At 55.8% G+C, this 26684-nt stretch overlaps 1 protein-coding gene across 1 annotated transcript; it reads left to right on the top strand.

The window, feature by feature from the left end:
* Window positions 1-1818: 1818 nt before the first annotated feature.
* KCTD5 (potassium channel tetramerization domain containing 5) lies at window positions 1819-25040 on the top strand. The gene is made up of 6 exons (XM_077142093.1): window positions 1819-2126; window positions 10212-10320; window positions 12844-12935; window positions 14096-14191; window positions 17967-18092; window positions 23547-25040. The coding sequence occupies exons 1-6, from the start codon at window positions 1875-1877 to the stop codon at window positions 23574-23576; spliced, it is 705 nt and encodes a 234-aa protein (XP_076998208.1). The 5' UTR covers window positions 1819-1874; the 3' UTR covers window positions 23577-25040.
* The last annotated feature ends 1644 nt before the right edge of the window (window positions 25041-26684 follow it).

Raw genomic sequence — 26684 nt, 5'->3', positions numbered from 1 at the left:
TACTTGGCCTTTGAAATCTGTAGAAGAGCCTGTATACTTGAAAAAGAAACTGTAGACTGAATCTTATGGAAGAATGTGTGTGTGTGTCTCAGCTCTTCACACTGTAGAATATGGTCAGAAGGTTTTAGGGGTCCAGGAAAGCATAAGGGCCCAGTCTTTTTCAGTTTTGAATGTGATTATCCTGGCTGGTATGAATTTAAGGAGTTCTCTCCCGCCCCTCCCACCCCCATAGCTGTCAAGCCAGACCATCCAAATTTGATATCAATTTTATTTTTTCCATGTTAGGGGATCCATTGATTTTGAGGGTAAACATGCATGACAGATTTTTCCAGGCACCATGCTCAGTGCCACTTGACAACCAGAGGTTACGGTTGAATTGTGTGGAATTAGGCTGCTCGGCCTTTCTCTGACCCCCTAGTCCCCTCCCCTGGCTGGTCCACAAACAAGGGTGATCACTGCCAAGACATCAGAGGCAGTGCGAGCCACAGTCACTGCGAGCATGTGGTGAAGGTACTATTCTTTGAGATGTTGCCATACCTGTTTTTCTGTTTTGTTTTCATACCCAAACCTAGCATGAACTGTAGATGACTCAGGTGGGTGTGTCCTTTTCTCCTCAGGCAGTACACTTGGCAAGTGCTTTCTGATTGGGGCCTCTGAGGGTGCAGGCTCGCTGGCTGAAGCTCACACAGTTCAAGCCAGGCTGCCTGTGGAGAACTGGTCTGAGGAGGAGGCGGCTCCGGAGAGGGCAGTTTTATCTCTAGCTCAGATGGCCATGGTGGGGAACTGAACGAGCCTACGTGTATACCTGGGTTTTCCCCATAACTCATTTCTTCAATGTGAAGAAACACCAAACTTTATGTACAGAGAACTTTTTACAAAAGACAAACCTTTTTTAGCTGTGTGATCCACTTTAGTCTAAGCCATCTGGCTGAATGACTATGGATTGGGGTCATTTTGCTAGTGACAAGCCTCTATTATGACCATCAGCTTGATTGGACGTTGGCAAAATATAATTGTGGCAGTAGTTAGAGCTGCTGTAGCTGTTCGTTAAAAAACATAAGAACCGATAGTATGCTCGCTGCCGTTCAGGTTGGTGGCAGTCAGTTAGAGCATGTGTAATGTTCTCTACCTGGTCTGTAGCTGTAACTGTGATGTACAGGCAAAGCAAAAATTAAAAAAAAAATATGAAACAATGCAATGATATTAGGATATACACTTTTGTATTTTTATTCTTATATAAGGTTATTTGCTGGCTCTTGTTGGCCTCTAGTTCAGTCTGTGTTATTTAAATTCTAATATATGAATTATTTGGATTGAATTCATGTTCGGGGACACGTTGTATGTATTGATGTACAGCCTTGAATGTGAATAATTATTGTAAACTATATTTTACAACTTTTTTTCTGGCTTTATTATATAAATTTTCTATTTGGTCAATGATTTAATCATATCATAATTTAATGAGTCTGTTTATCCCCCCCCCCTTTTTTTCCCCAAGTATTTGTGCTTCAGATGTAGTTAACGGATGATGAATTCTCCACGTATGCTCGGTAGTCTTGTAATAAAAAAGCATGTAGAGGTGTTCGCTGGCGTGGCTCTTCCTTTGATCCGGAGTGGTCGCGATCTGGGATTTTGGAGATGAGAATCGAGCACCGGCGCACCCGGGCCACGCTGGGAGACCCTTGGCCCGGGACCGGCTCCCTCCGGAAGTGGGCACGGCCGGCCGATTTTCCCCGCCGGAACTTCCGCCTCCCGCGTGCCGTCGGGGCGGGCGCTCTGCTAGGGCTGGCCCGCGGGCGGGACGGAGCCGGAGGACGGTATTAAAGGCCGGACGCTTCCGGCGGAGGGGAGCTGTGGCGGGGCTTGCCGGGATCATGGCGGAGAATCACTGCGAGCTGCTGCCGGCGCCCCCGGGCGGCCTCGGGGCGGGGCTGGGGGGCGGCCTGTGCCGTCGCTGCAGCGTGGGCCTCGGCGCCCCGGCCCAGCGCCCGGGCAGCGTGTCTAAGTGGGTCCGGCTCAACGTCGGCGGCACCTACTTCCTCACCACCCGGCAGACGCTGTGCCGGGACCCGAAATCCTTTCTGTACCGTCTGTGCCAGGCCGACCCCGACCTGGACTCGGACAAGGTGAGGGCCGCGCAGGCCGGCCGAGGGGTCCGGGCCCGCGGCACACCCCCTCTTGTAGCTGCGGAGACCTCAGCGCAAGCGGCCACTCGCTGCGGGTCCGGGCTCCGATCCCCGCGCCTTCCGTCGCCACCAGTTCATCCCGGACCGTCCTGCGCGGGGAGGGAGAGGAAGGCGCCCTGGCGCCCGCCACCCTCGCGGATCCCCGGCCGCTTCTCCTCGGGGCGCCTCCCTTTCTTCCCGTCTCGCCCTTCGCGAAGGAGGTTTCCCAGACCCCGGAGTTTTTCTTCGCTGTGGGTCTCTTTTCTTTTCCTCCCTAGATTCTTTCGCCCCAGGGTATGAACCCCGCCGCTTCTTTGTCCCCGCGGACGTGCTGGCCGCGCAGGCGGAGAACCCTTGCTTTCTTCTGGTCTTTTCACATTGTGGACATTGACCTGACGCCGGCTTGAGTGGTTGGCACAGGTGACCTCCTTCCCAGTGATTTGCATTTAGAGAGTTGGTGCTCCCTCCGTTTCAACCACGGTAGCACGCGCCACCCCGCCGCTCAGGAGGTGTGCGCAGCGTGAGTTTTCGGAGGGAGCATTTCCTATGTTAAAGAGTGCCTTGGAGGTGCCCAAGCGGGAGCAGGTAGATCTTTTTTCACTCTGCTTTGTAAATAACTTTAGTTTCCCCATTACCTTCACAAAAGGGTAGGAATTTTTGAGGTTGGTTTGCAGCTTGTCTTTCCTTAAATTAAATGCTCATCCAGTTGTACGGTAATAGATGGTAGCAGAAGCTACTTTCATGATTACCTTTGCAAGGGTTGTAAGCCAAGGAGGAGTGTTTCTTAGGAGTTATAAAGGATTGAAGCTCCTGTTGGAAGAATAATTGTTACTTGTTTTTTGTCCTTGGCAGTTCACAAGCCTTAGACCAACTTTGCTGGGTCTCTCCGTTGAGCCTACATAATTACACTTGGCTTTGTTCCTCGCCAGCCCAACATTTGCTGTGCATTAGAAAGCTTCCTCTTTAAAGCAGCCATCCTCAGTATGGCATGACCTTTGTGCTCAGGAAACGAGAACTCTCAAGTTACCACAAAACCACCCATCCCCTTGTTAGAAACCAGGGTTTGTGATGCCAGCACTCTCATCCCCACTCCCCCTACCCCCTCCTTCCCCAGCTGTTTCCATTGCTGGTTTGACCAAGCTGTCTTCTCTTAAGAGAACTGATCTCCCAGAAAATGAGGCTTCTCCAGGATAGAAGGAGACTTTTGTTAGCTGTGATTTTCTTTTTATTATGTGGGTGTGTGCCTCACTGTTTTGTTTGTCTTTTGAAACAGTGGATCTTAGTGGTCATTCACTTGCATTTCTATTCACACACTCCCATTTTGTGTATTAAGTCACATTTCAAATTGCTTGTGTGCATTGGGTAGTTTCAAGGCATTGATTGTATTCAATACTGGGACAATCTACTCAAAGCTGATTGACTTTGGCTTGCACTACTGTCCAGTCTGTTCGTCCTTGTGTTTGTCTCTTAAGACTACTTAAAAAAAAAAGCTGCAAAAAAAAAAAAGCTGCTTTACTGTAATAGAAATCACTGCGGGGGGAGGGTTAATTAGCCAGTATATCTGTGCTGTAGTTGTTTTTTTTCATCATCCACTTTAGCACATTTGCTTTCCTAATTGTCAAACCAAAAATTAGTATGTGAACATAATACAGCAGATAGTCTCAATGTCTCAGAAAATACCTTCTAGTAAATAAGGGTTAGTTTTAGTGATGGATAACATGAAATTGCCAGAAAGGGTAGTGCTAATTCACGTTCGCGACACTTGTATGGTGTTCTGCTTTAAATGAGAAGAATGTATATATAAAAAGCTTTATGCACAGATTTTTTTGTTGTTCTGATGAAAGAATGTCCCAGGAGAGTCACTCCTGGAGAATTACACCCTGAGTGAGGAATCCAAAGATGAGGGTGGAGGGGAAGGGGTGATAGGAGGAGTGGGGTAATTTCATGATGGAAGACAAACAGGATGTTGAGTCACATGTAAAAATCTCTGTGCTCTGACATCATAGTTAAGTTAATGAAAGGCTGCCTGGCGGATATTCCCTTCCTTGAATTTAAACACAGACCTGGGGAAAGATTTTCTGTTTGGCATCCGACTGCTGTTGATTGAGCAGCTGGGCACTCAGGTGAGCGGGCGGGTGGGGAGAATGGAAGAGGGAGAAGAAACAGGAGACCGAACCTTTCAGAACCTGCCCAGCATTTGGAGATGCCTGTGAAGGGCTTCCAGAGAATGCAGGCTCTAGTGGTGAGCTACATCAGTCACGATGTGTAAGCAGAGGGTTTCTGGAGGAGGAGTGAGAAGTTGACAGACAAGTAGGGAGGGTGGGGAGTGGGCCCCAAGCCAAAAGCTGGGGATTCTTTGCAGGGCACAGGCAGCTGCTCTCACCCTCCTCCCGCCGCATGTCTAAGCCTGTGCGTGGGCTGCAAGTGCCACTCCCCCTACCCCGCCCCCCAGGTCCTTGCACTCCGTGTGTCAGGGCCAAGCCTGGGGCCCACTGCCTGCCAAGCCCCGTTCCCCTCTCCTCAAGGCTGACTGGAGTCCACTGTTTCCATGAAGTTCTCTTTCTAGGCAGCTGAAGGGTGTATTTTCCACTTCCTCCTGGGACTTCCTCCAGCGGGACTGGCTGTGTTGTGCATTTCATTATTTCCTTGCCTGCTGTCCTGTATCATTTTTCTCTTCCATGTCATCTTTTCTCACTGTGATGCCCTCAGGGGCAGGCCAGCTGTCATACTTGTGCCTGAGTGCCTGAGCACCTCCTCAGTACAATGTAAAATATTCAACATTTGGTTTGCTTTGGTTCTGTCTCGTAGTGTGCTGTAGAGGTTGTCTTGTGTTATCTAGAGCTTAACAACCCCTGCACTAGTACAGAGAAGCAGGAACTGCTGCTTCCTGGTTGGAAACACTCAGATAAAGGGATTGAGGGGACATTCATTCTCCACAGCAGAGAGAGGCCTGGGGATTGCACATGAGCTTTTGATGTTTGGACAGGACCATTGTCCCAGCTTCAGGGTTGCAGATGTGGCATCACACGGGTCTTTGAGGGGTGAGGCTCTTCTGATGCATCTGATGACGTGTCATCTGCACTCACTCTAGGTGCCCTGGGTGTCGGCAGTCATAGCAGGATTAGAAAGAGCATGAAAGGGGAACCTTAGAGAAGCAGGACTAAGTGATGGGGTGCTGGTGGAAGGAGTATCAGATGTCTGAAGTTGGGAGTTGGGTGTCCTGAGACACTGGATTTGTTTTATTCCACACCTGAACGAGGACCGGTCTCAGCGTTATCTGTAGTTGTGACCAAGAGGGCGTGGGTAGTCAGGCTCCAGGCAAGGGCAGCCCTCTGCTGTCTGGGGCAACAGATGCGTTTCTCAGTGAATGCCTGGACATCTCTCCACCAGGCCTGGCGTTTGAAGGCCCCTCAAACTTGTAAGCCAAGCCAGCTTACAAGTCAGAACCAGAAAGGCCTGAGAAAAGGACTTGTGTACGTGAAAACTGGAGCTTGCTGAGAAGAGGAGGTTTAGGGACCACCAACCCAGTGTCTGGTCTTTAGACACCCTCCGCAGCATGGCCCCCTGAGGGCCTGGAGGAAATGGCTCAGCTGCAGAGCAGATCCTCTTTTGGCCTGATGCAAATGCAGCCTTGCTGTTGTCCACACTGGCTTGTCTTGGTTTAAAGCATGAGTTGGAAAGCCACGTCCACTCACCTGATTTTGCAGGGGAAGTTGTTCTGGCACCCAGTGGTGTCTGCGGCTTTTGCCTTGAAAGGCCAGAATTGCGTGGTTATGATTGACTAGTCCACAAAGCCTGAAGCCCTCACCACCTGGCCCTTTACAGGAGGCAGGTGCCAGCCCTTGGCTTGAGGGGCAGCGTGCACCTGAGGGTCACGTGCAGAGGAGCTGACAGCTCCCCCACAGATATGGGGTGGCCTCTACCTGCTCACAGCAGCTCCTGAGCCAGCGGCCTTTCCCTGTAGTCAGGGAAGAAGCAGGTGTGCCTAGCAGCATGTAGATGGCAGCTGTGGCAGCGGTGCCCGCTGGCACGCACCCGGCCTTCATTGCGCAGCCTCCCCCTGGGCTCCAGCAATCCTGGAAGCTGTTCCTGGGCTTGGTGTGATGTGCGTATCTGGGGTGGGATGGAGGTTACGCTTACAGCCCAGGCCTCTTGACTGCCTGCCCTTAACTCGCTATGCAGTTTGGGATGAATTAAGACACCTCTCTGTGCCTTGGTTTCTTCCTATACCAAGTGAAGTTAACACCCACGTCCTGCTGAGAAGATAGGGAATGAGTATAAACCACCGCCTTTCTCCTGAGTGCCTACTGCTGGGTCATTGCAGTAAATAGAAACTACGTTTAGCAGGGGTCTGAGCGGTAGGAAAGCAAGCAGGAAGGTGGCTCCTGGCAGCACTGGACCTGCCCTGCAGCCAGGTGGCAGGGACCAGGCCTTCCTGGGCAGCTCCTGCATTTTCTTGCAAGAAATTCGATGCCTTGCAGCCTTGAAACTAATAGCTCCAAGGTCCAAGTACATCGAGGCAGTGTGCGTCGGAGGTGGGCCTGCCGTGGGGTAGAGTGGGGTGCACAGAACCTTTCTCCCTGCTGCCCTTCTTGGGTGGGCATCCATTTCCTCCATGCTTGCATTTAAAGAGTTTTTGAGCTGTTTTTCCTTTAATTTTTATTGTGGTAGCATATATACAAACCAATCCCTCCCAGTTTCACCCCTTCCGAGTTTGCAGCCCAGCAGTGTACGTTTTGTTCATAGTGGGATGCTGCCATCATTGCCTTGGGCTGTTATGGCAGTTCGGGCTCGAGTGGCCCAGTTCTCGGGCGATGCAGATGCTGGCTCTTAGCTGCCTGTGGGCTGCCGCAGGTTTTTTGAAACAGGTGAGGGAGAGACAGGTCACATCAGATGCTGGGAGCAAGGAGGAGGCTGAGCACTCGTGAGCTCTCACAGGCCCTGCTGAGTGGGGGGAGCAGAGGGTGGGCAGCTGGTGGAAGAGCCAGGTCCTGGTGAACCCACGGCCTGTCTGTCATGGCTGCAGAGCATCCCCTCCACGCTCGTGCTTGCCAGTATGAGGGCGCTGGAGTCCAGGCTGGGCCCAGACTCTGGGGGTCTGCAGTCAGAAGCCTGCAAGCCATTCCTTTCCCCTCTTGTTTTCATCTCTGGTTGTTTTCTGACGCCGGCAGTTTGAACTTAAACACACTCACACAGCGAACCAACGAGGGAATTGATACCGTGTAGGGGTTTATATGCAGGTTTTCTGCAGCTCAAGTGTCTCCTGGGAGGAAGCTGCCTTAGAAATCCAGTCACACGGACGTGTCCCTGCCTTACCGTCTGGGTGTTCTCCCAGCAGTGCTCAGCCCATCTGTGTCATGGAACAGTTCATGAAGTACCTGCTCCTGAGCGTGCGCCCATCCTGGCCTCCCAAAGCAGGACACCTAGAAAGAAACAGATCTGAGGCTTCGTCAGGGTGCTGGGTGAGCGAGCTGCGGGTAAACCAGAGCGAGTCTGTTTGAAGAGAAGCCCCTGGGTGCCTCATGCTCTCGCTCACAAAGCCCCTTGGCTTTGCTTTCTGGGCGCCTCACTGGAGCTGTGCAGGAAGCACTGTCTTCAGTTCCAGTTTCTAGGCCGCATCAGATGGCATAGTGGTGGCTGTCTGGGTCTGGAAAGGCATCCTCGGCTCAGGCCCGGCGAGGCCCGAGAGGTGGTCCCGGGGGAGGCAGCCTGGCCAGCACCTAGGGATGGCCCAGATGGCATCTGGTCGCCCCTCTGTGACCCACCTCTAGGTGTGCCCACGGCCTTTTGGCATTTAGGTTGGAAAAATGGGATGGGCTCTGCCAAGTTCACTGGAGGGAGGCGGCTGCAGCATTTGCTGTGCACGTGGCACCTCCGGGGCACCTTTGGCCTTGTCGGAGGACATCAGGGTCCAGGTGTCAGCAGAAGGGCATGCAGCCAGGCCCAGGAAGCAGCCCTGAGACCCCCAGGGATAGGGTGTGGAGAGTGCCCAGAGAGGGAAGCCAAGGAAAACTAGCAGTTCCTTGGGATGAAATTGGGAGGTCCGCGTGCTGCTGGGACCAGGCCCTGGGGCACAGGTGGGCTCCTGTTTGCTGCCAGGAAGGAGATGGAGGTGCCCGCAGCCCAGGTTTCATCTTGGCAGTAGGCTCGGGTTCTTCCCTTTGTTCTGAAGACAAGCAGGTTTTATAGCTTGGTGATGGAGGAATTGGGGGAGAAACCTTGAACCATGAGGTCCTGCTGCACAGACTCAGAATGTGATGTCCTTGAATGGGAATTCAGCCCCGTGTGGTGCTTGCTTTGGCATGGGCACACCTCCTGCCTCCCTCTGTCCTGGCTTTGGGACCCACAGATGCACAGCGTCCAGGGGCTTGGTGGCTGCCACTGTCACTGAGCAGGAAGCTATGTGCACCCGGGGCTGCCCTTAGGAGCCACGCAGGTTGAGTCGCCGGTGGAAGAATGCCTCAGCACCCTCTCTCCTTGGGGGCCCGATCTGGGGAGGAGAGCCGCCTGGGAGGGGCCACCAGGACTCTCGAAGGGTGTGCCCCACAGGTGCCGTGGGGGGAGAAGTGTGGTCGTCCCCAGCACCATGGCCACAGCGAGGCCTCGGGAGGTCTTGGTTCCTGCTTATGTATGTAGCCGAAAGGTGGGCCTGGGCGGGGACAGCTGCCCTGGCTCCCTTCTCCCCTCACTGTGGGGCGGTTGAGCATCTGAGCCTGTGGCCCCCCTCTCAGTCACCTTTGGCAGAAGCCCAGTGTCCTGGGGCTCCAGAGGCCTGGCACTCCCAGCCAGACCACCTTTGTGTCACCCATGTCTCAGCAGGGCAGTCTAGGAGTTGCCCCCTGCACTTTAGGGTTTGGGGTCCTCTTGGGCCTGGCACCTTGGTGCCTGAGACGTCATGGTTTAAGTCAACCCTGAGACTCGCCCAGCTCTGAAGGGCCTGGGCTGGCTGGCTGCAGCCTGGGAAATTCCGCTGCCCTGGTCAGGAGAAGCCAGGGCGACCCAGGTGTGGGCAGGGCACCTCTGCAGTGGTATGCTTTGGGAACAGTGCAGACCCTCAGCAGCCTCGCTCCGTGGTGTTTGGTGACCCCTGGGAAAGCTCTGGTCACCTCTGGCTGGAGGACGCGAGCTCCGCATGGTTCTGTTTGTTGCTCGTTTGACTTGGGCATTCCCTTGCTGCAGAGGCAGCCTCAGCTCTGCGCCTGCTTCCACCAGCCAGAGAAGGCCTTCTCCCATGCTGGGAGGGACTGCGGAGGCGGCCTCTCAGGCACCCTTAGGGCTGATATCATGGATGTCTCCTCTGCTTTCACGAGTGTTCGGTGTGTGTTAGCCTCTCTTTTTCTCAGGGGATGAGGTTTTATACAAGAAAAGGGTAAACTTTGTTTTCTCAGAAATTTTCAGAACTAAAGCAAAGAAACGCCATACATGCGTGGTCACCTCACTGTAGGAGCCAAGGATTAGAACAAGACCTGCAGAAATTGTTGGGAGCAGCTGGCCTCAGGATGGCGGCAGTAAGCCGTGGAGATTGTTAGGTAGAGCAGTCTGGGAAGGAGAGAATGTTTACCCCAAATGGTTATGTTAAGTATGAAGAACACTGTAAGATAAGAACTTTGCTCCCTCAGGAAATGCCTGCATGCCTATTGACATCCTGTGGTGTATAACTAGGATCTAGTCGAGAATAAAGTTGTCTGATGTCTGATGTAGAATTAAGCTTCAGACCCCCTGAACCCATTTGTGTCTCTTTCTTTTCTTCCTTTCTCTCTCTCTTTCTCATCATTCCTTAATATCCTTCGAGCTCTGTTTCAACAGGAAGCAACACCTCACCTCCAAGCAAATAAAAGGAAATTTATCTTAATACAAAATAGAACTGAAATTTGGCTTACACCTGACGTGACACACATCAGAAGGGGGCAGGGTCCACGCAGCTCTAGAGGCTCGGGGAGCTCCATCTGGGGCACAGGGGGGCCACAGGCCCCTCTGCGGGCAGCTCACTGCAGGACGCCTGGTTTCCCGCCCAGCTCTGACGCCTGTGGTGTTTGTTCTTTGTAGGATGAGACGGGTGCCTACTTAATAGACAGAGACCCCACCTATTTTGGGCCAGTGCTGAACTATCTGAGACACGGCAAGCTGGTTATTAATAGAGACCTTGCTGAGGAAGGTAAGTCACCCTTTCTGCACGAATACCTTAGTTTTTAGATTTACCTTTTGGGGCTGAGGTCCTGATGATAGGTCTAATTGGTCCACTTAAGACATAGACCTCATTTAGCCTGAGCTTCCCTGCTGAGGAGCAAGGCGGGGGGGCCCAGGGACCAAGGGGAAGGGGCCAGCCCACGTCTCTGCAAGGACTTGTCCCTTGAACCATGTCCCCACGAGGGCAGCTTGCCGTGGTCTCCCCCGCAGCCGCTCTCCATAGATTCTCAGAGACGTAAGACAGCGTGATCAGGCCCCCCCCACCTCTCCCCTTCTTCCTTCCCCCGGGAGATGGGGCACTGTGGAGGGGACTCTGTGTCAGGAGGTTGGCCCATCCCCTCAACCCAACCCTCCCCACCACCACCACCGGCCACAGGGGCCCTGATCAAGGCTGCCTCCTGCACACGCTGTTTCGGGCATGAGTTCACGGTGCTGGTGGCACAGGGGCCCCTCTGCTGGGAGCTGCCCTTCCCACAGTCGCTTTGTCTGAAGGCAGGCAGAGGCCTGAGGTGTATAGGCGTCCCAGAGAGAAGGGGCATTGATTCCACCCTCAGCTCCAGCTTTCTCTCCAAGCTAGGCTGCTGTGGTGAGCAGCACCCACTGTCAGTGCCGAGCTCCGTCTGCCTTTCCTAGATGTCCCACTCAGTTCTGACGCTGGCTGTAGGGCAGAGAGGCCCACGGCACAACTGCTGGATGCCCAGGCCTGAGCCTGGCTGCATCTGGATGCTCAGAGAATTTGCTGGCTCAGCATTCAGAGGCCTAATTCACGCAGGCCTCAAGATTGTGGGGCACATCCCCTCAGGCTGGCTCCGGGACCCCAGCTTTGTGGGTCCTGCAGTGAAGGCTTGGCTTATGGCTCCACTGCATGCCTGCCTTCGAGTCTGCCTTCCTTCTTCTTGAATCCTTGCAGTCCTGACCCTTTGTCCCTCTGTCTCCCTTGAAGGGCAGGACATCTGCTGTCCCTTGCCCACTTATTGGTCTTTAGCTGTGAGCGGTTTGTGCACAAACACTCCCACTCTGCTCAGGGCAGCCTGCCTTGGCATTTGCGTGTGGGGCTCTACGGCTCCATGTGCAGTTACCTTCACAGCCTGTCCTGAATGGGGTGGCCTGGAGCAGGGGGCATCACGCCCTCTGCCCAGCCTGAGCAGTGGCCGTTTTGTGGGACGGAGCCTGCCTTCCACGAGGACACTGCGGGCACTGCTCTTTGCCCTGCTGGTCAGGCTGACCTGCAGCCCTGAAGCTTCAGGACAAGTGATCTATGTCCTCAGGCCCGAGGAGTGAGCCCTGGCAGGGGCGAGTCAGTGGAGTGTTTGCTGAAGACCCGTTGTCCTGGGAGAGTGGGGGGATGCCCCGCCAGGAGGCCCTGGAGGGCGCCACGGGAGTGTGCCAGGTAGGGCAGGGTCTGCTCTGGTGTCACGCTCTGATCCCAGCTGAATGAATGCCAATGAAGATGCCCTGGTGCTGCCTTGCAAAATCTTTTGACTTTATTCTCCAGAATTTCTAGGAGGCTCAGAGCCCCTGAGTAGGGTCTGTTTTAGTTTGCTAAAGCTGCCAGAATGCATCACCAGAGATGGATAGGCTGTTAATAAGGGGATTTATTTAGCTATATATTTACGATTCCTGGGAGGAAAAGCAGCTGGCTTTCCTCTCAGTTTCTCTTTCACATGGGAAGGCATAGGCTACATCTGCTGGCCTTCCCTCCTGGCTTCTGGGTTCCAGCGACTTTCCCCAGTGTATGTCCTTTCTGCATCTCCAAGTCCCTGGGTCTGAGCTGCTCAGCTCTCTTCTGACCTTCCTAGCTCTCTTCTGACCTTCCTCTTTTAAGTCTCCAGCTAATTATATTAACGTCCCTCATTGCAGAAGACCCTCCCCTCGCAGCTGCGGGGGAGGGGTGATCACCTGGTGACAGATTTCACCTGCTGATGATTAGCAGCTGGGCACCTTCACCTGGCCAAGTGGACACCTGAACTTAATGACTCCAGGGTCCATCACAGATAGAAATCTTTGGGAGGAGGGGAGTTCCCAAGGCGGGAGACAGCCACCATCTCTAGTTCATGTGGGGAAACCAAGGTGCTGAGGGATTTTGGGGACCTGCATAAGGTCCCCCACCCAATTAGGTGGTAGCCAGGCCACACTCCTGGGGAGACCCAGCCCTGCATCAGGGTCCACGAGCACAGGGCAGGTGGCCTGAGCTGTGTAGGGAGGTTGGCAAGTATGTCCCCAGCGTGCCATGAAGCTCTGCACAGAACACATGGCCCTCTGACCCCGTCACTCCCAGCATGTGCCAGTATGCTGAGACTGTGCCCTCACAGTCTCGGGAGCCCCGCTGAGATGTGGGAAGGCTTGAAGTTGAATCTCGAGCTGCAGGCATAACCCATGCCCTGAAAGGGCTGTGTGTGGCTGAGACCACATGTGTCCCAGGCAGGCGTGGGCAGGAAGCCTGCCTGTGCTGAGGCGTGGTGAAAACGGCAGGCCTGTTTCTCTCTTCCAGGAGTATTGGAGGAAGCAGAATTCTACAACATCACCTCATTAATAAAACTTGTAAAGGACAAAATTAGAGAAAGAGACAGCAAAACAGCGCAGGTGAGACCCCCAGCCCTGGACCTCCCCTCTCGGGTGGGCGTGGCAAGCTCTGTTCCAGCTAGAGCCCTGGGGCGGCCTCCAGGCAAGGCGGTTCCTGTCCTGTGGCCCTTCGTCCTCGGTGTGCCCCAGCTTCCTCCTGAGGCCACCCTGCCCACTGCCCTGGCCTCCCTCACAGGGGGCCGGGCTGTGGGCCAGCAGGAAGGTGCCTTCCTCCAGGGAAGCCCCACTCTAGGTGTGACCTGGGGCGGCAGGTGACCTCTGCCTCAGTCTCCCCCTCTGCTGAATGGAGGTGAAGGAACCCTTCTGGCACCTGGCTGCCAGCACTGCTCCATACCCATTAGCTAACACCATTGTCCTTGTCTCGCGAATTAAAGCCCCTGGGCCTGTGTGGGAGGCTCCCTCAGATCAGGGAGCATCAGAACCCGCTCCCCTCATGTTCATCCTTGACTCTGCACCGCCCGGTCACTCACGTGCCAGCTGGGACATCAGCAGTGCGAGTGCCGTGAGGGCAGAGTCTCTGGGTGGTTTGCCGACATAGTCCAAACACCAGAACGGTGCCTGACACGTGGGGGTGCCAAGTGTGTATCTGCTGGATGGAAGGACGGATGGATGGGTGGTGGACAGGTGATGCGTAGATCAGAGCAGAAGTTAACTTTTAGGAAGCCAGTCCAGCGGAGAAAAAGGCTGCCACCCAAGCCTTTGCGTGTGTAAAAGCTGTTTTCTGGTTGTAGGCACGCGGTGTGCTCAGCTTTGCCTCAGGGCCTTCCCTTTTACACCTCTTTCCCCAGCTGATTAATTCAGGAACTTGGTGTGTTGTTTTTCCTCCTTCCAGAACAAAATGGACACCCTGTATATTCATATCTCGCCACAGGTGCTCTTGGGATTTCAGGAACATGGCTCATTTTATTTTGGAATTTAGAAATAGAAATGTTTTCGGAGGCGAACAATGAAGCAGAAAACAGCAGCTGTTACTAGCTGTTTGTTTTGCTTTGGTGCAAGCGTCCAGGGTTGCTTTGGGCATCATGACATGAGCCTGAGAGATGGAAAGTGATTTGCCAGCCTCCCTTGGGTCCCATGCCAAGCTGTCTCCAGGCCTGGGGGTGCCGAGAGCCGGGGAGGGCTGCCCCAGGCCTGCCAGGCTCACAGCCTCTGTCCCGCAGGTGCCGGTCAAGCACGTGTACCGAGTGCTGCAGTGCCAGGAGGAGGAGCTCACACAGATGGTGTCCACCATGTCCGACGGCTGGAAGTTTGAGCAGGTTAGGGGGCCAGCTGGGGCACGTGGATGGCGGGGAGCCCTGCAGGGCAGAAACTGTTAATGGCAATGGCACCAGGTCCCCTGGGCCACTAGCCCTAGGGATGGGTACGGAGTCCCCTGCCACTGACAGCCTCCTGGCCTCGTCAGTAGTCCTGAAAATGAGCTTCGTGTTCAAGTGTGATGACTGACAAACTGCGGCCTCTTCCACCTGCCCTAATTGGGTGGGCCAAGGGGGTGGGGACATGGGGGTGGGGTTCAGCGTCTTCATCCTGAGTGTGGCCTGGCCACGGCCCTCCCTGTCTGCATGCTGGCCACACGGCCAATGTGCTCAGGGCCTCTGCGCCGTGCTGGTGGCAGCTACCCTTCCTGCTGGTGCCACTCTGCAGCTTGCCAGACCCTATCCTGCCCTCAGTTGGAAAGACCGCCGAATGCTGGGTGTGCCCCAAACCATCCAGTTGGCATGTCCTGTCTATTTTCTGCTCCCTCTGGTTTTGCCAGCGTACTCCAGGTTGAGACGCAGCTTTGCAGGAGTGCTCCGGGTCCCACCCCTGCCGGGAGCTTTGAGGGGAGTTCCGTCTTCCCGCGTAGGACGTCAGCTCTCAAGAGATGCTTCAGTAGGAAAAGCTGCCCAACTGCAGGCTGGCTGTCTGCCCTTGGGGCCTGCTCCGTCACCCGTGGTCCTCACACCATGTGAAGATGTCCTGTGACTCGTGGTCATTTTCCCATGCCCCCCTCGTGACTGCTCCTGTTTTCTAGCAGACGCTGGGTTGGGATTGATGACTGCAGTCCTGGGTGCTGGTCATGAAGAGCAGAGACCATGTGTTTGACCCCCAGCCAGCTCTAAGCAGCAGACTGCCCCACCTATGCCTGCTCGGTCCCCTCTGTTCCAGGCAGGTCCACCCACTGGCCCTCCTACCTAGGGAGAGGGTAGAAAGTGACAGTGCTCCTGTGCCCTCTTTCCCTTGGGTCTCCTGAAAGCAGAGTGTGCATTTGTACAGTGATTCGATCCCCCCTTAAATAGGTGTCACTGAAGAAAGTCACAGGTGGCACCTGCCCCTGACCCCCACCCTGGGACCTCAGTTTGCTCTGGGGTCTGCCCGCCACTGCAGCTCGCCATGGTCTCTCTTGAGTCGATCAGTTGTTGCTGAGTTTCTGCCAGTGCTGCCTCGGAAAGGGTGGTGTAGGGGACGCGCTGCCCGGAGGGTGGCCGCCGGCCCAGCCCCATCTCCACATTGCGCCCCCGCCGTGCTGAGCTGGGCCTGGCCTGGCCGTAGGTGCCTGGCCTGCTTTCTTTTGGTTCTTTCCAGCTCCCACTCTCTTCCTGCCCTTCCGTGTTTCACTGTTCCAGGCCTTGCCTGGGGTTGTCTGAAACACCAGTGGTCATACGCTGGGCGTCCCTGAGGCCCCTGATCATCACACTCAGTCCTGCCAGCCTCCGTTCTGCTCCCCGAAACCAGCATTGGTGTACCCCGAACCCCAAACCACAGAGGCATGCATTTCCTTGGTCCCTCTGTCCATCTGTTCCTACTTTCTAGCCTTTCTTTATCAGAACCTGCATTTATTTGTACCTTAGTTTTTACAGTAACAGATAACAGAATAGTGTGCATTAGTGATTTTTTTTCTGCACAGAATCAATAGAAGGGACAGTATAAATTTTTCTGAATGAAATTGCAATTTGATTTCTAAATTCTGGAGGACATCTAGCTTTTGGCTGTGTCTTGTCAGGGCTCTGTTCTCAGGGTAACTTCTGTGCCCCTTAATGGCACTTTGGAAATTCTTATTTTTATTTTTTCAATTCTTGTTTGCTCCATTCTCCTTTAATTCTTCTCTTTCTTTTTTTGCATTATTTTTCTAAACTTTAAGCCATGCTGATGAATATCATCTTTAACTTGCACTCCTCATTCTCAGATTAAAGTAGGCTCTTATGACTGCGGCCTCAGTTTAAACAGTGCTTAAGTCTGGCCTCAAAGCTGGACGTCTGGTCTTTATTCCAAACAGAAAATCCCTGAGGTTGTTACAGCCCAATATTCTGGGACACCCCCCTCCTCCAGCACCTCTTCAGCCATGGGAGGTGGAAATTAGGAGCCAGGCCGAGGGGCTGCACAGATCTGTGTTCAGCCTCCCCTCAACGTCGGCCTGGGGCCACGCGGTCTCCGGACAAGCCCAGCACCCTGTGGTGCACAGGGCCCAGCACTGTGCGTGTGCCTCGTGCCTGCGGCTTGGCGAGAAAGCCCTGCCTTGCTCACCCCATGTGTGCAGCCCAGGCCATCTCGGCACGTGATTTTTCTGGCCGGGATGGGAGAGAACCCTCTTGCCCAGCCCAGGGGGTCTTCTTCCCCATGGCCCACTTTGGGACTTTGTCCCTGGCTCTTCTCCTGGGGCCTCTGGGTCCATCGTGAGGAATGGGTCTGCTGTCTCCTCCTCCATTCTAACCTGCCTCTCACTGGTCCCTCAGGTCTCTTCTCCTCCCAGTTCATGCTAGTGACGCCCAAAGGAACAGAACTGTGTGCTCCACTGCCCAGAAGCAGGGGCTGGGCCTGCTGGGCCGCCATGTAGGCAGGGGGGCGCCGGGGCCAGGTCCACCCAGACCAAGGCCCTAGCCCTCCACCCACCTGTGCGGAGCGGGCCGCAGGCTGCGGGCCTGGCTTAGGTCAGCGTGTGGTCAGAGGTGCACCTCCAGCAACGGCTGCTGGCCCCTGGACCGCTTCCTGGCCCTGCCCCTCAGGCCACAGCAGGACACACGGCCGCTCTGCAGGCCTCCTGGGTGGGCTGGCTGTGGCCCTCTCCCTTGACCCCTCACCCTCTGTGTGTAGATTCATCAGGGACACTAGAGCCACTCTCTGACTCAGCAGTTGTACCCTTGATGTCCTTATGACAGTTTTGTTGGTTTGCTTTTATCTTGTATTCAGAAAACACTAAAGTACTTGGCAGGCCCTGTGGTGGCCAGTGGGGCCCAAGATCCGGCCGCATGTGGTGTGGGTGGTGGGCCCAGAGGCTCTGCAGAGCTGCAGGGTGGCAGTGTGTCCCAGGCTCCCTGGGCTGGTCGTGGATATGTCCACCTGAGAATGGGGTTGACTGCTTCCCTGCATCCCACCTCCAAAGCCAGGCAGCCTGATCCTTGGCCTTGCCATTGGGCTTTTAGGGCAGCATGGCCCGCCCTTGGGTCAGCTGCTTTTAGGACAGGCTGACCCTTGACTTTGCTGCCTCGTGCAGTTGTGGCCCCCAGCTGGGCAGTAGAGTTGGTCCTGCAGGTTCTGCTTCCTCAGAAAGGCCTGCTGGCAAGAGCCAGCGGCAAGAATAGGAAGTGCCGAGATTTCCTAGCCACTTGTGTAGATGTGCTTTGGCCTTCTGCAAACAGAGCCCCTTGTCCACTGAAGGCCGCAGTTCAGTTCTCTGCTCTGGGGCCAGTCAGGGCAGCCACCCCCGTTCCCACGGCCCCTTCCTGTGCCTGCCTCCCCATCGCCCTGAACCGCTCAGCACCTCCTGCTGACCCTGCTAGAAACTCCGACTTGGTGAAAGTGGAGTGGCTGTCCCTGTGTGTGAGCCATGGTTACACAGGCATGTGGACATGTGTGTACGTGCATTGGCATGGCTCTTTGGGGCGTTTGCCTGGGTCCATGTCTGGGCTGCAGCCTAAGTGTCAGATCTGGCCGGGCAGCGTGAGGGGCTGCAGGTCTCTGCAGAGGCCACAGGCTCTGCTGCCCACTGCCTCCCTGGTGGGCCTGCCCTGTGCCGGGGGCCCTCGGGCAATGTCACAGCAGCCCTCTCTCCCCCAGCTGGTCAGCATCGGCTCTTCTTACACCTATGGGAACGAAGACCAGGCCGAGTTCTTGTGTGTGGTGTCCAAGGAGCTGCACAACGCCCCCTATGGCACGGCCAGCGAGCCCAGTGAGAAAGCCAAGGTGAGCTGCGGGCCCTGGAGGAGGCTGGGGATTCGGGAGACACATGGCAGGGCTGGGCTGTCGAAAGGCTTTTATTTTTCTTCTTTGAGCTGTATTGTTTTGCTGTTCTCTGTGTGCCACCAGCCTTCTCGGTGGTTTGCTTCCTTTATGTTTCCTGTTTGCATCCTCATCTCCTTTTTGGCTGACTTACCAGAAACAGGGTCCTCTGGAATGCAGTGTGGGCAGGGGCTAAGGTTCCTCTGAGCACGGGTTTCGATGGGGTGAGGAGCCTGCAGTCTTCTCAGCCACACCCCTCACCACCGTCTTTCCTGGCCCTAGAGAGCAGGTTCTGGAAGTGATGCAGCCAGACTGCCGTGCGTCTCAGTAATTTCACCGCAATTGGTGGCCCAGGGAGCCTCTGCCCCCAGGGAACAGACAGCCTCTGGTGTGTGCTGAAGACTTGGGACAGGAAGGCTGAGGGCAGCGTGCCAGGCGAGGGTGCAGGGCCCCCAAGGCCCAGCTGTCCGTGGTGAGCGGTGGGCCGCTGCATCCACCCTGCCGTCCCAGCCTTGGAAGTTGTGTTTAGTTTGTGCAGGGAGAGCACGGCGCGGTGTAGACAGTCCCTGGGTGAACGGCTGGAGGCATCCATGCTGGGGGGCCGAGGCAGGGGGAGGCTGTGGGCAGCCTTGTCTGGGGTGGGGGGGCACATTCCTGCAGCATTTCCTCCGGCACTTCTTCAGGCCAAGAATCCAGGACAGACAGATATGTCAGTCCTTGCAGAATGCAGTGTTGTCCCAGCCAGGTGCTTCTGGCAGAACTGCTGCTTGGAGCCCACTGGCGACAGAGTTCCCCAGCAGCTGCGGGGCAGCACTGCTGCAGACCAGGAGCCAGTGAGAGCCATCGCAGAGCTGGGGAAGTGGGGTGGGCGCTGCAGGGTCCAGACGGGCATCTGAGCAAGTGCAGGCCAAGGTCAGAATCGGAAGGGTTGCAGCCGACAGGCTTAACCAGGACCCCGCAGACCTGGGCGGCCCTGTGGCCACAGCCATCTCCCTGACACCATCCCCAGGAGCCTTCCAGAGTCTGTCTTCAGGTGCGCTCTTGGCCCTCATGCAGTTGGGACGAGGCAGAGGCAGCCACCTCTTTCTCCCAGAGGCCACCCCTCCCACCCTCCTGCTTCCACTCAAGGCTTGTGCAGCTGCTTTTCCTCCTCCGTCTGACCTTCAGAGCATCCCTGCCCCCAGCCCCCACCCCAGCACCCCTCAGGGTGGAGGGGTGCCACGTGGTCTGACTTAACCAGGGGCGGCCTGGGGCTGGGCTGGAGGAGGAGGCCTAGGGGCAGGGCACCCTGCCAGGCTGGGGCTGGGCTTCCCGGGAGTCCGCCCGAGGCTGCTCCCTTTGGGCGCGAGGACGGGCTCTTCTGTGAGCTGGATTCTTTCCTGAAGCCTCTTACTTGGGAGCTTCGACCAGACTCACTGGGCACCTTCCCAGACTCATTTTGCCGAGGCGCCCTCCAGCTGCTGGAAAGCCTGCGTCCTGCCCTCCCAGCGACTGCCGGGACCAGCTGCGCTGGCGGTGAGCACACTGTGGATGCCCCCGGCGCGGAGGAGCCTGGCCTGTGGCGCTTCTGCACGGGCCGGCAGCTTCCAGGGCGGGGGCCTCGTGGGCGCCGAGGTCAGCCCCAGCCTTCCTCCTCACTAGGGAGCTGCGGGAGACAGGGCCAGATGAGGCTGGGAGGGGCGGTCCTGCAGCTCTGCCTCGCTGCGGGCTCCTAGGAGGGCCTCTGCACCAGATGGAGCCCCTCTTCCCTGCTCCCTTGCTGCCAGGCCAGGGTCCCTCGTGAGGCGCGGGGACGCTGTGGACTCGGGTAGGTGTACGGTGCTCAGCGAGCTCGGCAGCCCTTGAAGGACTTTCGCCTGAGTCCTGCGCCCCCCTGCTGCAGCCACGGTGCGGCCGTGGGCAGGAGCTCCTCTGGGCTCGCAGGCCCGGCAGCCTGCCCTCCCCGCTTCTGGAGCCCCCGCGTGGAGGAGATCACCGGGCCCAGCTCTGCCCGGCCAGGACCAGGCCGCCTGTGGGAACCTGGGTGGGCAGCCGCCGGCCCCCTGCATCTGGGGCCAGGTGCTGGCGCGAGGCCCTCCTTCGTGGAAGCCCCTCGGCTGCCCTCTGGATGCACGTTCCTTGCCCCTGCACCTAGGGGCTCCGTTTTTTTTTCCATGGATGTGGAATTTCATCGTGTTGACTCACACAGTAAGAAACTCATCTGTTGTAATTCTCATCCGGCCTCCTGTCGTGACGTGGAGAGCAGCTCCGTTAGGTACTAGTTAGACACTTCTCTAACGCTTGGTGTTTGTTTGTTTTAAATTGTGAAATAGAACACGTATATTAAAAAGCAGTAAATTTCCAAGCACATTTTAACAAGTAGTTATAGAACAGATTTTGAAGTTTGGTATACGTTACAGTTCCATGATTTTTCATTTTTTCTTCTAGCTGCTCCAAGACACTGGAGACCACAGAAATATGGATATAAAGATTCAGCAGTCACACTCATTTGTTAAATCCTGTCTTCTCCATTGTATTTCCTCCTCTTTAAATAGCATATATACACAAATAATACATCTCAAAGTGCATCACAACAGTTAGTTGTAGAACAGATTTCATGGTTTGGTGTGGGTTACAGTTCCACAATTTTAGGCTTTTACTTGTAGCTGTTCTAAGGAATAGGAGGCTAAAAGAAATATCAATATAATGATTCAGCACTTACACTCATTTATCAAACCCGACCTTCTCTGTATAACTCCACCACCACCTTTGATCTTTCTCCCAATCTTTAGGGGTATTTGGACTATGCCCATTCTAACTTTTTCATGTTGGAAGGGCCTGTCGATGATATGGGATGGGGGATGGAACTAGCTGCTGTTCTGGAAGGGCTGGCCCCTCAGCATTTCAGGACTTAACTGGTCCAGGGACCCATCTGGAGGTTGTAGATTTTGGAAAGTTGCCCTATTGCATTGAACCTTTGTAGAATCTTATGTATTGCCCTAGATGTTCTTTAGGATTGGCAGGAACGATTTTGGTTGGCGTTTGGTAAGTTATGATAAGTAGCAATGTCTAAATGAAGCTTGCTTAAGAGTGACCTCCAGTTTAGCCTCTCGACTCTATCTGAACTCTCAGCCACTAATGGATAGCTTATTAGTTACACTTCTTTTCCCCCTTTTGGTCAGGATGGCGTTGTTAATCCCACAGTGCCAGGGCCAGACTCACCCCTGGGAGTCCTCTCCACACTGCCAAGGAGACTTTCACCCCTGGACGTCAGGTCCACGTAGGGGGAGGGCAGTGGTTTCACTTGCTGAGTTGGGCTTAGAGAGAGTGAGGCCACACCTGAGCGACAGAAGCAGTCCTCCGGAGGTGACTCTTAGGCACACCTGTAGGTAGGATCAGCTTCTCTGCTACGTACATAGGCTTCACATGAGCAAGCCTCAAGGTTAAGGGCTTGGCCTGCTGATTTGTGTGTCCCTAAGATTTGGCACAGAATCCGGAGTTTCCCTGGTGGTTAAGTTTAATAGTTCCCTTTCTCCCATCCCTCCAGGACCTTGCCAGTACTTTTTGATTATCTGCTTAATATACTCTGGGATGTATCCAGGCATTACATTAAGCTATACAGGACTAAAGGCCCTCATTCTTATTCTGGGCTCCCTGCGTTTGGATTGTTTAAATCATCTATCCAGACAGGTTGAGTTAGATTATGTGCTGCAGAAAATTTAGGTTCTAGACAAAGTAAACCTTTCTTCCTTTGGTCTCAAAGAGTAGATGAAGTTCTAAGATACATGCAATGTCTTCCTTACTCCTGTATTCTGAATTACCTTAATCCCAACTTAATGGGCTTCTTATCTCTAAATACTAGGTGATATATATATAAAGCAGCCCCTCAAAATCCAGAAATAGCAATTACTGCTCTGGACTAAATGTGACTGCTCTAAGAGCTTACAGGTTCCTTAGAAGTGTTTTCTAAATGAGACCATACCATATTTGCTCTTTTGTTTCTGGCTAATTTTGCCTCACTCAATGTCCCACAGATTCATTCTCATCATTGGATGCCTCACAAATTCGTTCCTTTGGTTGCTCCTTTTTAGTGACCCTCAGTCCGCTGTCCGCCCACCTGTCCATCCCCAACTCCTTCTTGAGCTCCCCCTGTTCCAGCTTGTCACTTCTCTCTGCCCAGTGGTGGGCACGCCCACAGGCGCCCATGCTGGCACCTGTCCCCTCAGCGGGTGGTCAGCATTGCCTGGTCTGCTCCCTTGTTTTCCAGCAGGGTGCTTGAGGTCGCAGACGGTGGGGGGGGCAGCGCCCTGCACACTCACTTTACCCTGGGAGGGCCCCCCTCCTTCTGGACCCTGCACAAAGCTCCAGGCACAGGAGGGAGCCTGGGGAAGGTGGGCCCTGGAGATAAGCAGCAGAGCGTCTGCAAGGACAGCTGGCCCAGGACTGGTAATGCGTGGCCTGTGGGCAGCTCCCTGCCCTGGACGTTCAGTCTTAAGTGTGGTGGAGGCGCCTGGGTGACACGTTGGCTTGCACAACCCAAAATATTTTTTCTCCTTTTTTTTTTTTTTTGTCTGGCCCTTCAAGTAGTTGACTGAGCTCTGGACTAGACAGTGTCTGACAGGGCACCTGGTAACGGGTTAGAAGTGGGAAGAAACAGGCTAGTTACATTAACCCAGTGTGTGAAATGACCTGCCGGGCGGGTGGCCCCAGTCGGCTAGGGTAGTGTGGAAAGCCACGTACAGCCACTGCCAAGGGCTGGTGTGGCAGGGGATCCTATGGGGGGGCAGGGAGGTGGCCTCCAGCATGGGGCCAGGGTGGTCCGAGGGGGCTCACTGGGCGACGGGGGTGGGGTGTGGGCACCCCTTCTCAGCCTGGGAGTCTTGGCTCCCAGGGGCCACTGGGGTGTGGTCTGCATGCCGTTGGGAGAGCAGGCTGAGGCACAGGGCTCGGGGCTGGGAGGGTCCTCAGGGATGCTGACGCGTGCCCAGAGGCCGCCATCCGGGCCTGGCTGAGCCCTCCTCCTACGAAATCCGAGGCCTGGCAGCAGGGACGCGTACTCGGAGGGCACACACTGCCTGGCCGTCAAAGGGTGGGGTTCGGGTGGGAGCCCCAGGCTGTGGTTTCCTGGGAGGAGAGAACAAGAGGCGTCTCATCTCAGAGGGGTGTGGGGGTTCCCAAGGAGTCCTGGCCGTACCCACCACCCATCCTACCTTGCCCTGTAACCAGCAGGCCTGTGCTGGGGCACAGGCAAGCACACACCTGACAGGGCCCTGGGTGCCAGCTCCATGGGGGGTGGCCAGGCTGGGCCTGGAGAGGCCTGCGGGTTGAGGGGGGGTGGGGGGCGGGCAGCCACGCCCAGCTGCTCTGGACCCTCTCGGGTCCTTTCCAGTGGCTCCTTGCCGGCGGGTGCCCACATTCTCTGCCTCTGGTGTTTTCCAGATTTTGCAAGAACGGGGTTCCAGGATGTGAAACAGGTGAAGCGATGGCTAGCAGGACGTCCTTTCCCAAGAGGCATTGCACCGCCATGCCGAGGAGATGCCGGGGCAAGCCTGCTTTTGACAGTTTCTCTAGAGATCTGGGTTTGAATCTAGTTTGCCTCTGAGGTGGGTGGTGAGGGATGGGCCTGCTGTGGAGGCCCACAGCAGAGGGGGCGTCTCCCGTGCTGGCCTCCACTCCGGTTTCTTCACTGCTGCACAGGACTGAGGCAGGTGCCCCAGCCCAGCGTCTGCGGGGTGATGCTTTTGTTTAAAAACTGAAGATCCCTTCCAGGACAACATTCTTGGTGCTACCCTCACAGCCCCTAACAGCCGCCGGGCCTCCCGGGGGCACTGGCCCGGTCTGCAGGGCCCACTGCCACCTGCGCCTTCTGCGTGTCCTCCCCAAGCCCCCTGGCAGCCTCTCAGGCCGCCCCGCCCGACTGTGCCCAGAGAAGCTGCGGTTTCTCAGTTTGTATTTCCAGGCAAGAGAACTTTGTACCCCTTTTTCCCAGTGTGCATAGATCACCAGTGTTTTCACTTTTTAGAAATGCCTGAAAGTGCGGATGCATTTTGGATTGATCTGTTAAATAACCTGAAGTGAGAGACGCGCTGCCTTGTCCCATAAACTGTTGGCTGGTGTGGAAGAGTCTCTGGGAGCCTTTGTCGTGCCCGCGGGGGCGGGGCGGGCTGTGCTGACTCCCGAGCCGAGGCTCTGGGGCCCTTTGGAAGGGCAGGATGTTTACACCCCAGGCCCCCGTGCCCCTCACACCCTCCCTGTGGCTGTGCAGCTCCTTCTGAGCTCCAGGCCGTGTGAGACACTGAGCCCTGCACAGGCTCCACTCACCTGATGGGGCACCAGAGCCTCTAGATTTCTTTAAAAACTGCTGTCCGCACGCTTTGATTTAGCGTGCCTGGTGGCAGGACTGTCAGGGCTGTGGGCAGAAAACTCTTCCCTTCTTGAACCCCAGCTTCTCTGAGGGCTGGGCCCTGGCCCCGGGGCTGCTGGAAGTAGGTCAGAGGCCCCGGCCGTGGTGCCTTTCGGAAGCTCCAGAGACTTCTTGCCTCTCCCCTCCTCTTCTCTGCCAAGTTCTCAAGCATCTGGGACTGACCGCCTCCTTTTTGTAAGGTCTGTTTCTGTCATTAAGTGTCCGGTTTAAACACTTTATTAAAAGCCTTTCTAGAAAGCAGCTTTGGCCCTGGCTGACCCTGACCCCTCCAGCAGCACCGTGGCGGGAGGTGGAGCTATTTCCTGGCCGCTTAGTGCTGCTTGATTTGGGGCCTTGACATGACTGGTAGGCTTGTGGGGTTTTAATTTAAAGATGCTAAGACTTAACTCACTAAAATTTATTCTAAGGGGATATTTATACTTTTATACTTTTTTTAGGTATCCATATTTTATCAGCTCAACGTTTAATGCCTACGTTTCCCCTGCAAATAAAACTGTATTTATGAATGAGCAGTACAGATGTTAGTGTCTTAAAATGCATCGAAATGTGGCTGCCGCGGAAACACTTTCCAGGGCTCGTGGTGGCCCCAGCCTCGTCGGCTTGCCATCCCTCTGGGCTGTGTGTGTCTGTCTGGGCCAGGCCCGCCTCACCACCCCCATCTTTGGAAGTGCTGATGCCTCGTCTCGCCGGCCCCAGCCCCTCAGCTCTGGCTCCCCACATGCTTCAGAGAAATAACCCCTCCCAGTATCCCCCAGCCCAGCTCCGGGGCCCAGCCTCATCAGCATGCGCCGGCCTGCCCACCAGTGGCTGGCACACCACTCAGGGCAGCCGCCAGGGGGGTGCAGGTGCCCGGAGCCACCCAGGCACTGCCCAGAGCGGGCACTTCCCATGTCTTCCAGCCTCCCGGAGCTGGCGGAGCCGCTTCCTGGAGCCCTCAGCCCTGCAGGGGCCACTGGCCCTGGCTGCGTTGACTGGTGCCTGGGTATCTGCTGGTGTTCGGGTGTCTGCCAGTGCTCATGCGTCTGTTGATGTCTGCGAGTCTGTCAGCACCCATGTGTCTATCCAGCGTCTGTCAGCGTCCATAGAAACTGGACAGAACAGCTGTGCTCTGAATGACAAACCAGGGTCACTGTGGCCTGGACTGCACCTCCCGCCTGCTCCATCTCCCGAGCACCGTATGCCCTCTGACCTAAGCCCGGAGTGGATGCCCCAGGGCCTGAGCTTGTCTCGGGGCTCAAACCCCCCTGGAGATTCCAGCCCAGTCCCCCCACCCCACCCCGCGGCTCCACCCCAGGTGCCTGGAGGTCAGAAGGGGATCCCGTGTCCCCACTGGGCAGTTCGCCTTCCTGGGGCCTGTCAGGCTGATAATGATGCTTCTGCTGTGCATGTGTACACGTGTGGATCCGTGAGTGTGTGCACACCTGTGTGTTCCTCCCTGCGGCTTCTGCAGGTGCCGGAGGCAGCCTTCCTCGGCTCTGGGTGGGGAGGACCCTCCCCGGAAGGCCCCGGTGGTCTTGTCTGCACCAGCCCGTCGTCCCGAGTGTCCTCCCTGCAGCTGGCAGGGGCCCGGGCTCTGCTTGGCAGCCTCGAGGGGCCGTGGGGCATCGCCTCTGAGCTCCGGGCTCTCAGCACCCAAACTGGGGCAGGTGTGGGGGGTTCCTTCCTAACCTCCTTTTCCTCACGCCTAGCGCCTTAGGATTGTGCATTGTGAAATAAACTGCGCTTCCTTGAACCCCCGCAGTCTGCCCCAAGGGTGTTTTCTCTCCAGGTCCTGCAGGTGTCTGCTCCATGAGTGGGGTTGGGAGATGGGGTGCGCGACAGTCAGGGTTCTGCTGCCAGAGATCCCGGCTCACCCTCCCAGCGCTGCTTCCAACCCCTCAGCCTGGAGCAGCCCAGAGTAGGCAGAGTGGGCCATGGCAGCACCCCAGGGGGCCCAACCTTCCCCAGCCCGCGGCTGTCATGCTTCCTTCCCTTGTCTTCCAGGGCTGTCTCCTCCCCGCCCTGGCCCCTGCACGGGCTGGGGGCTTCAACCCTGAGACTCATGGAACGTCCCCTCTCCCTCTGGGGACCAGCGTCCAGAAGCCCAGCCGCAGCTGCCCAACAGAGCGTCAGGGAGTGGCCAGTGGGGGCCCTGTGTGCTCTGCCTGTCGCCA

Source organism: Tamandua tetradactyla, chromosome 23 (genome assembly GCF_023851605.1).
Source record: "Tamandua tetradactyla isolate mTamTet1 chromosome 23, mTamTet1.pri, whole genome shotgun sequence".
Taxonomy (NCBI): domain Eukaryota; kingdom Metazoa; phylum Chordata; class Mammalia; order Pilosa; family Myrmecophagidae; genus Tamandua; species Tamandua tetradactyla.
The sequence above is the reverse complement of the archived record's forward strand: the minus strand, read 5'-3'. Positions and strand labels throughout refer to the sequence as shown.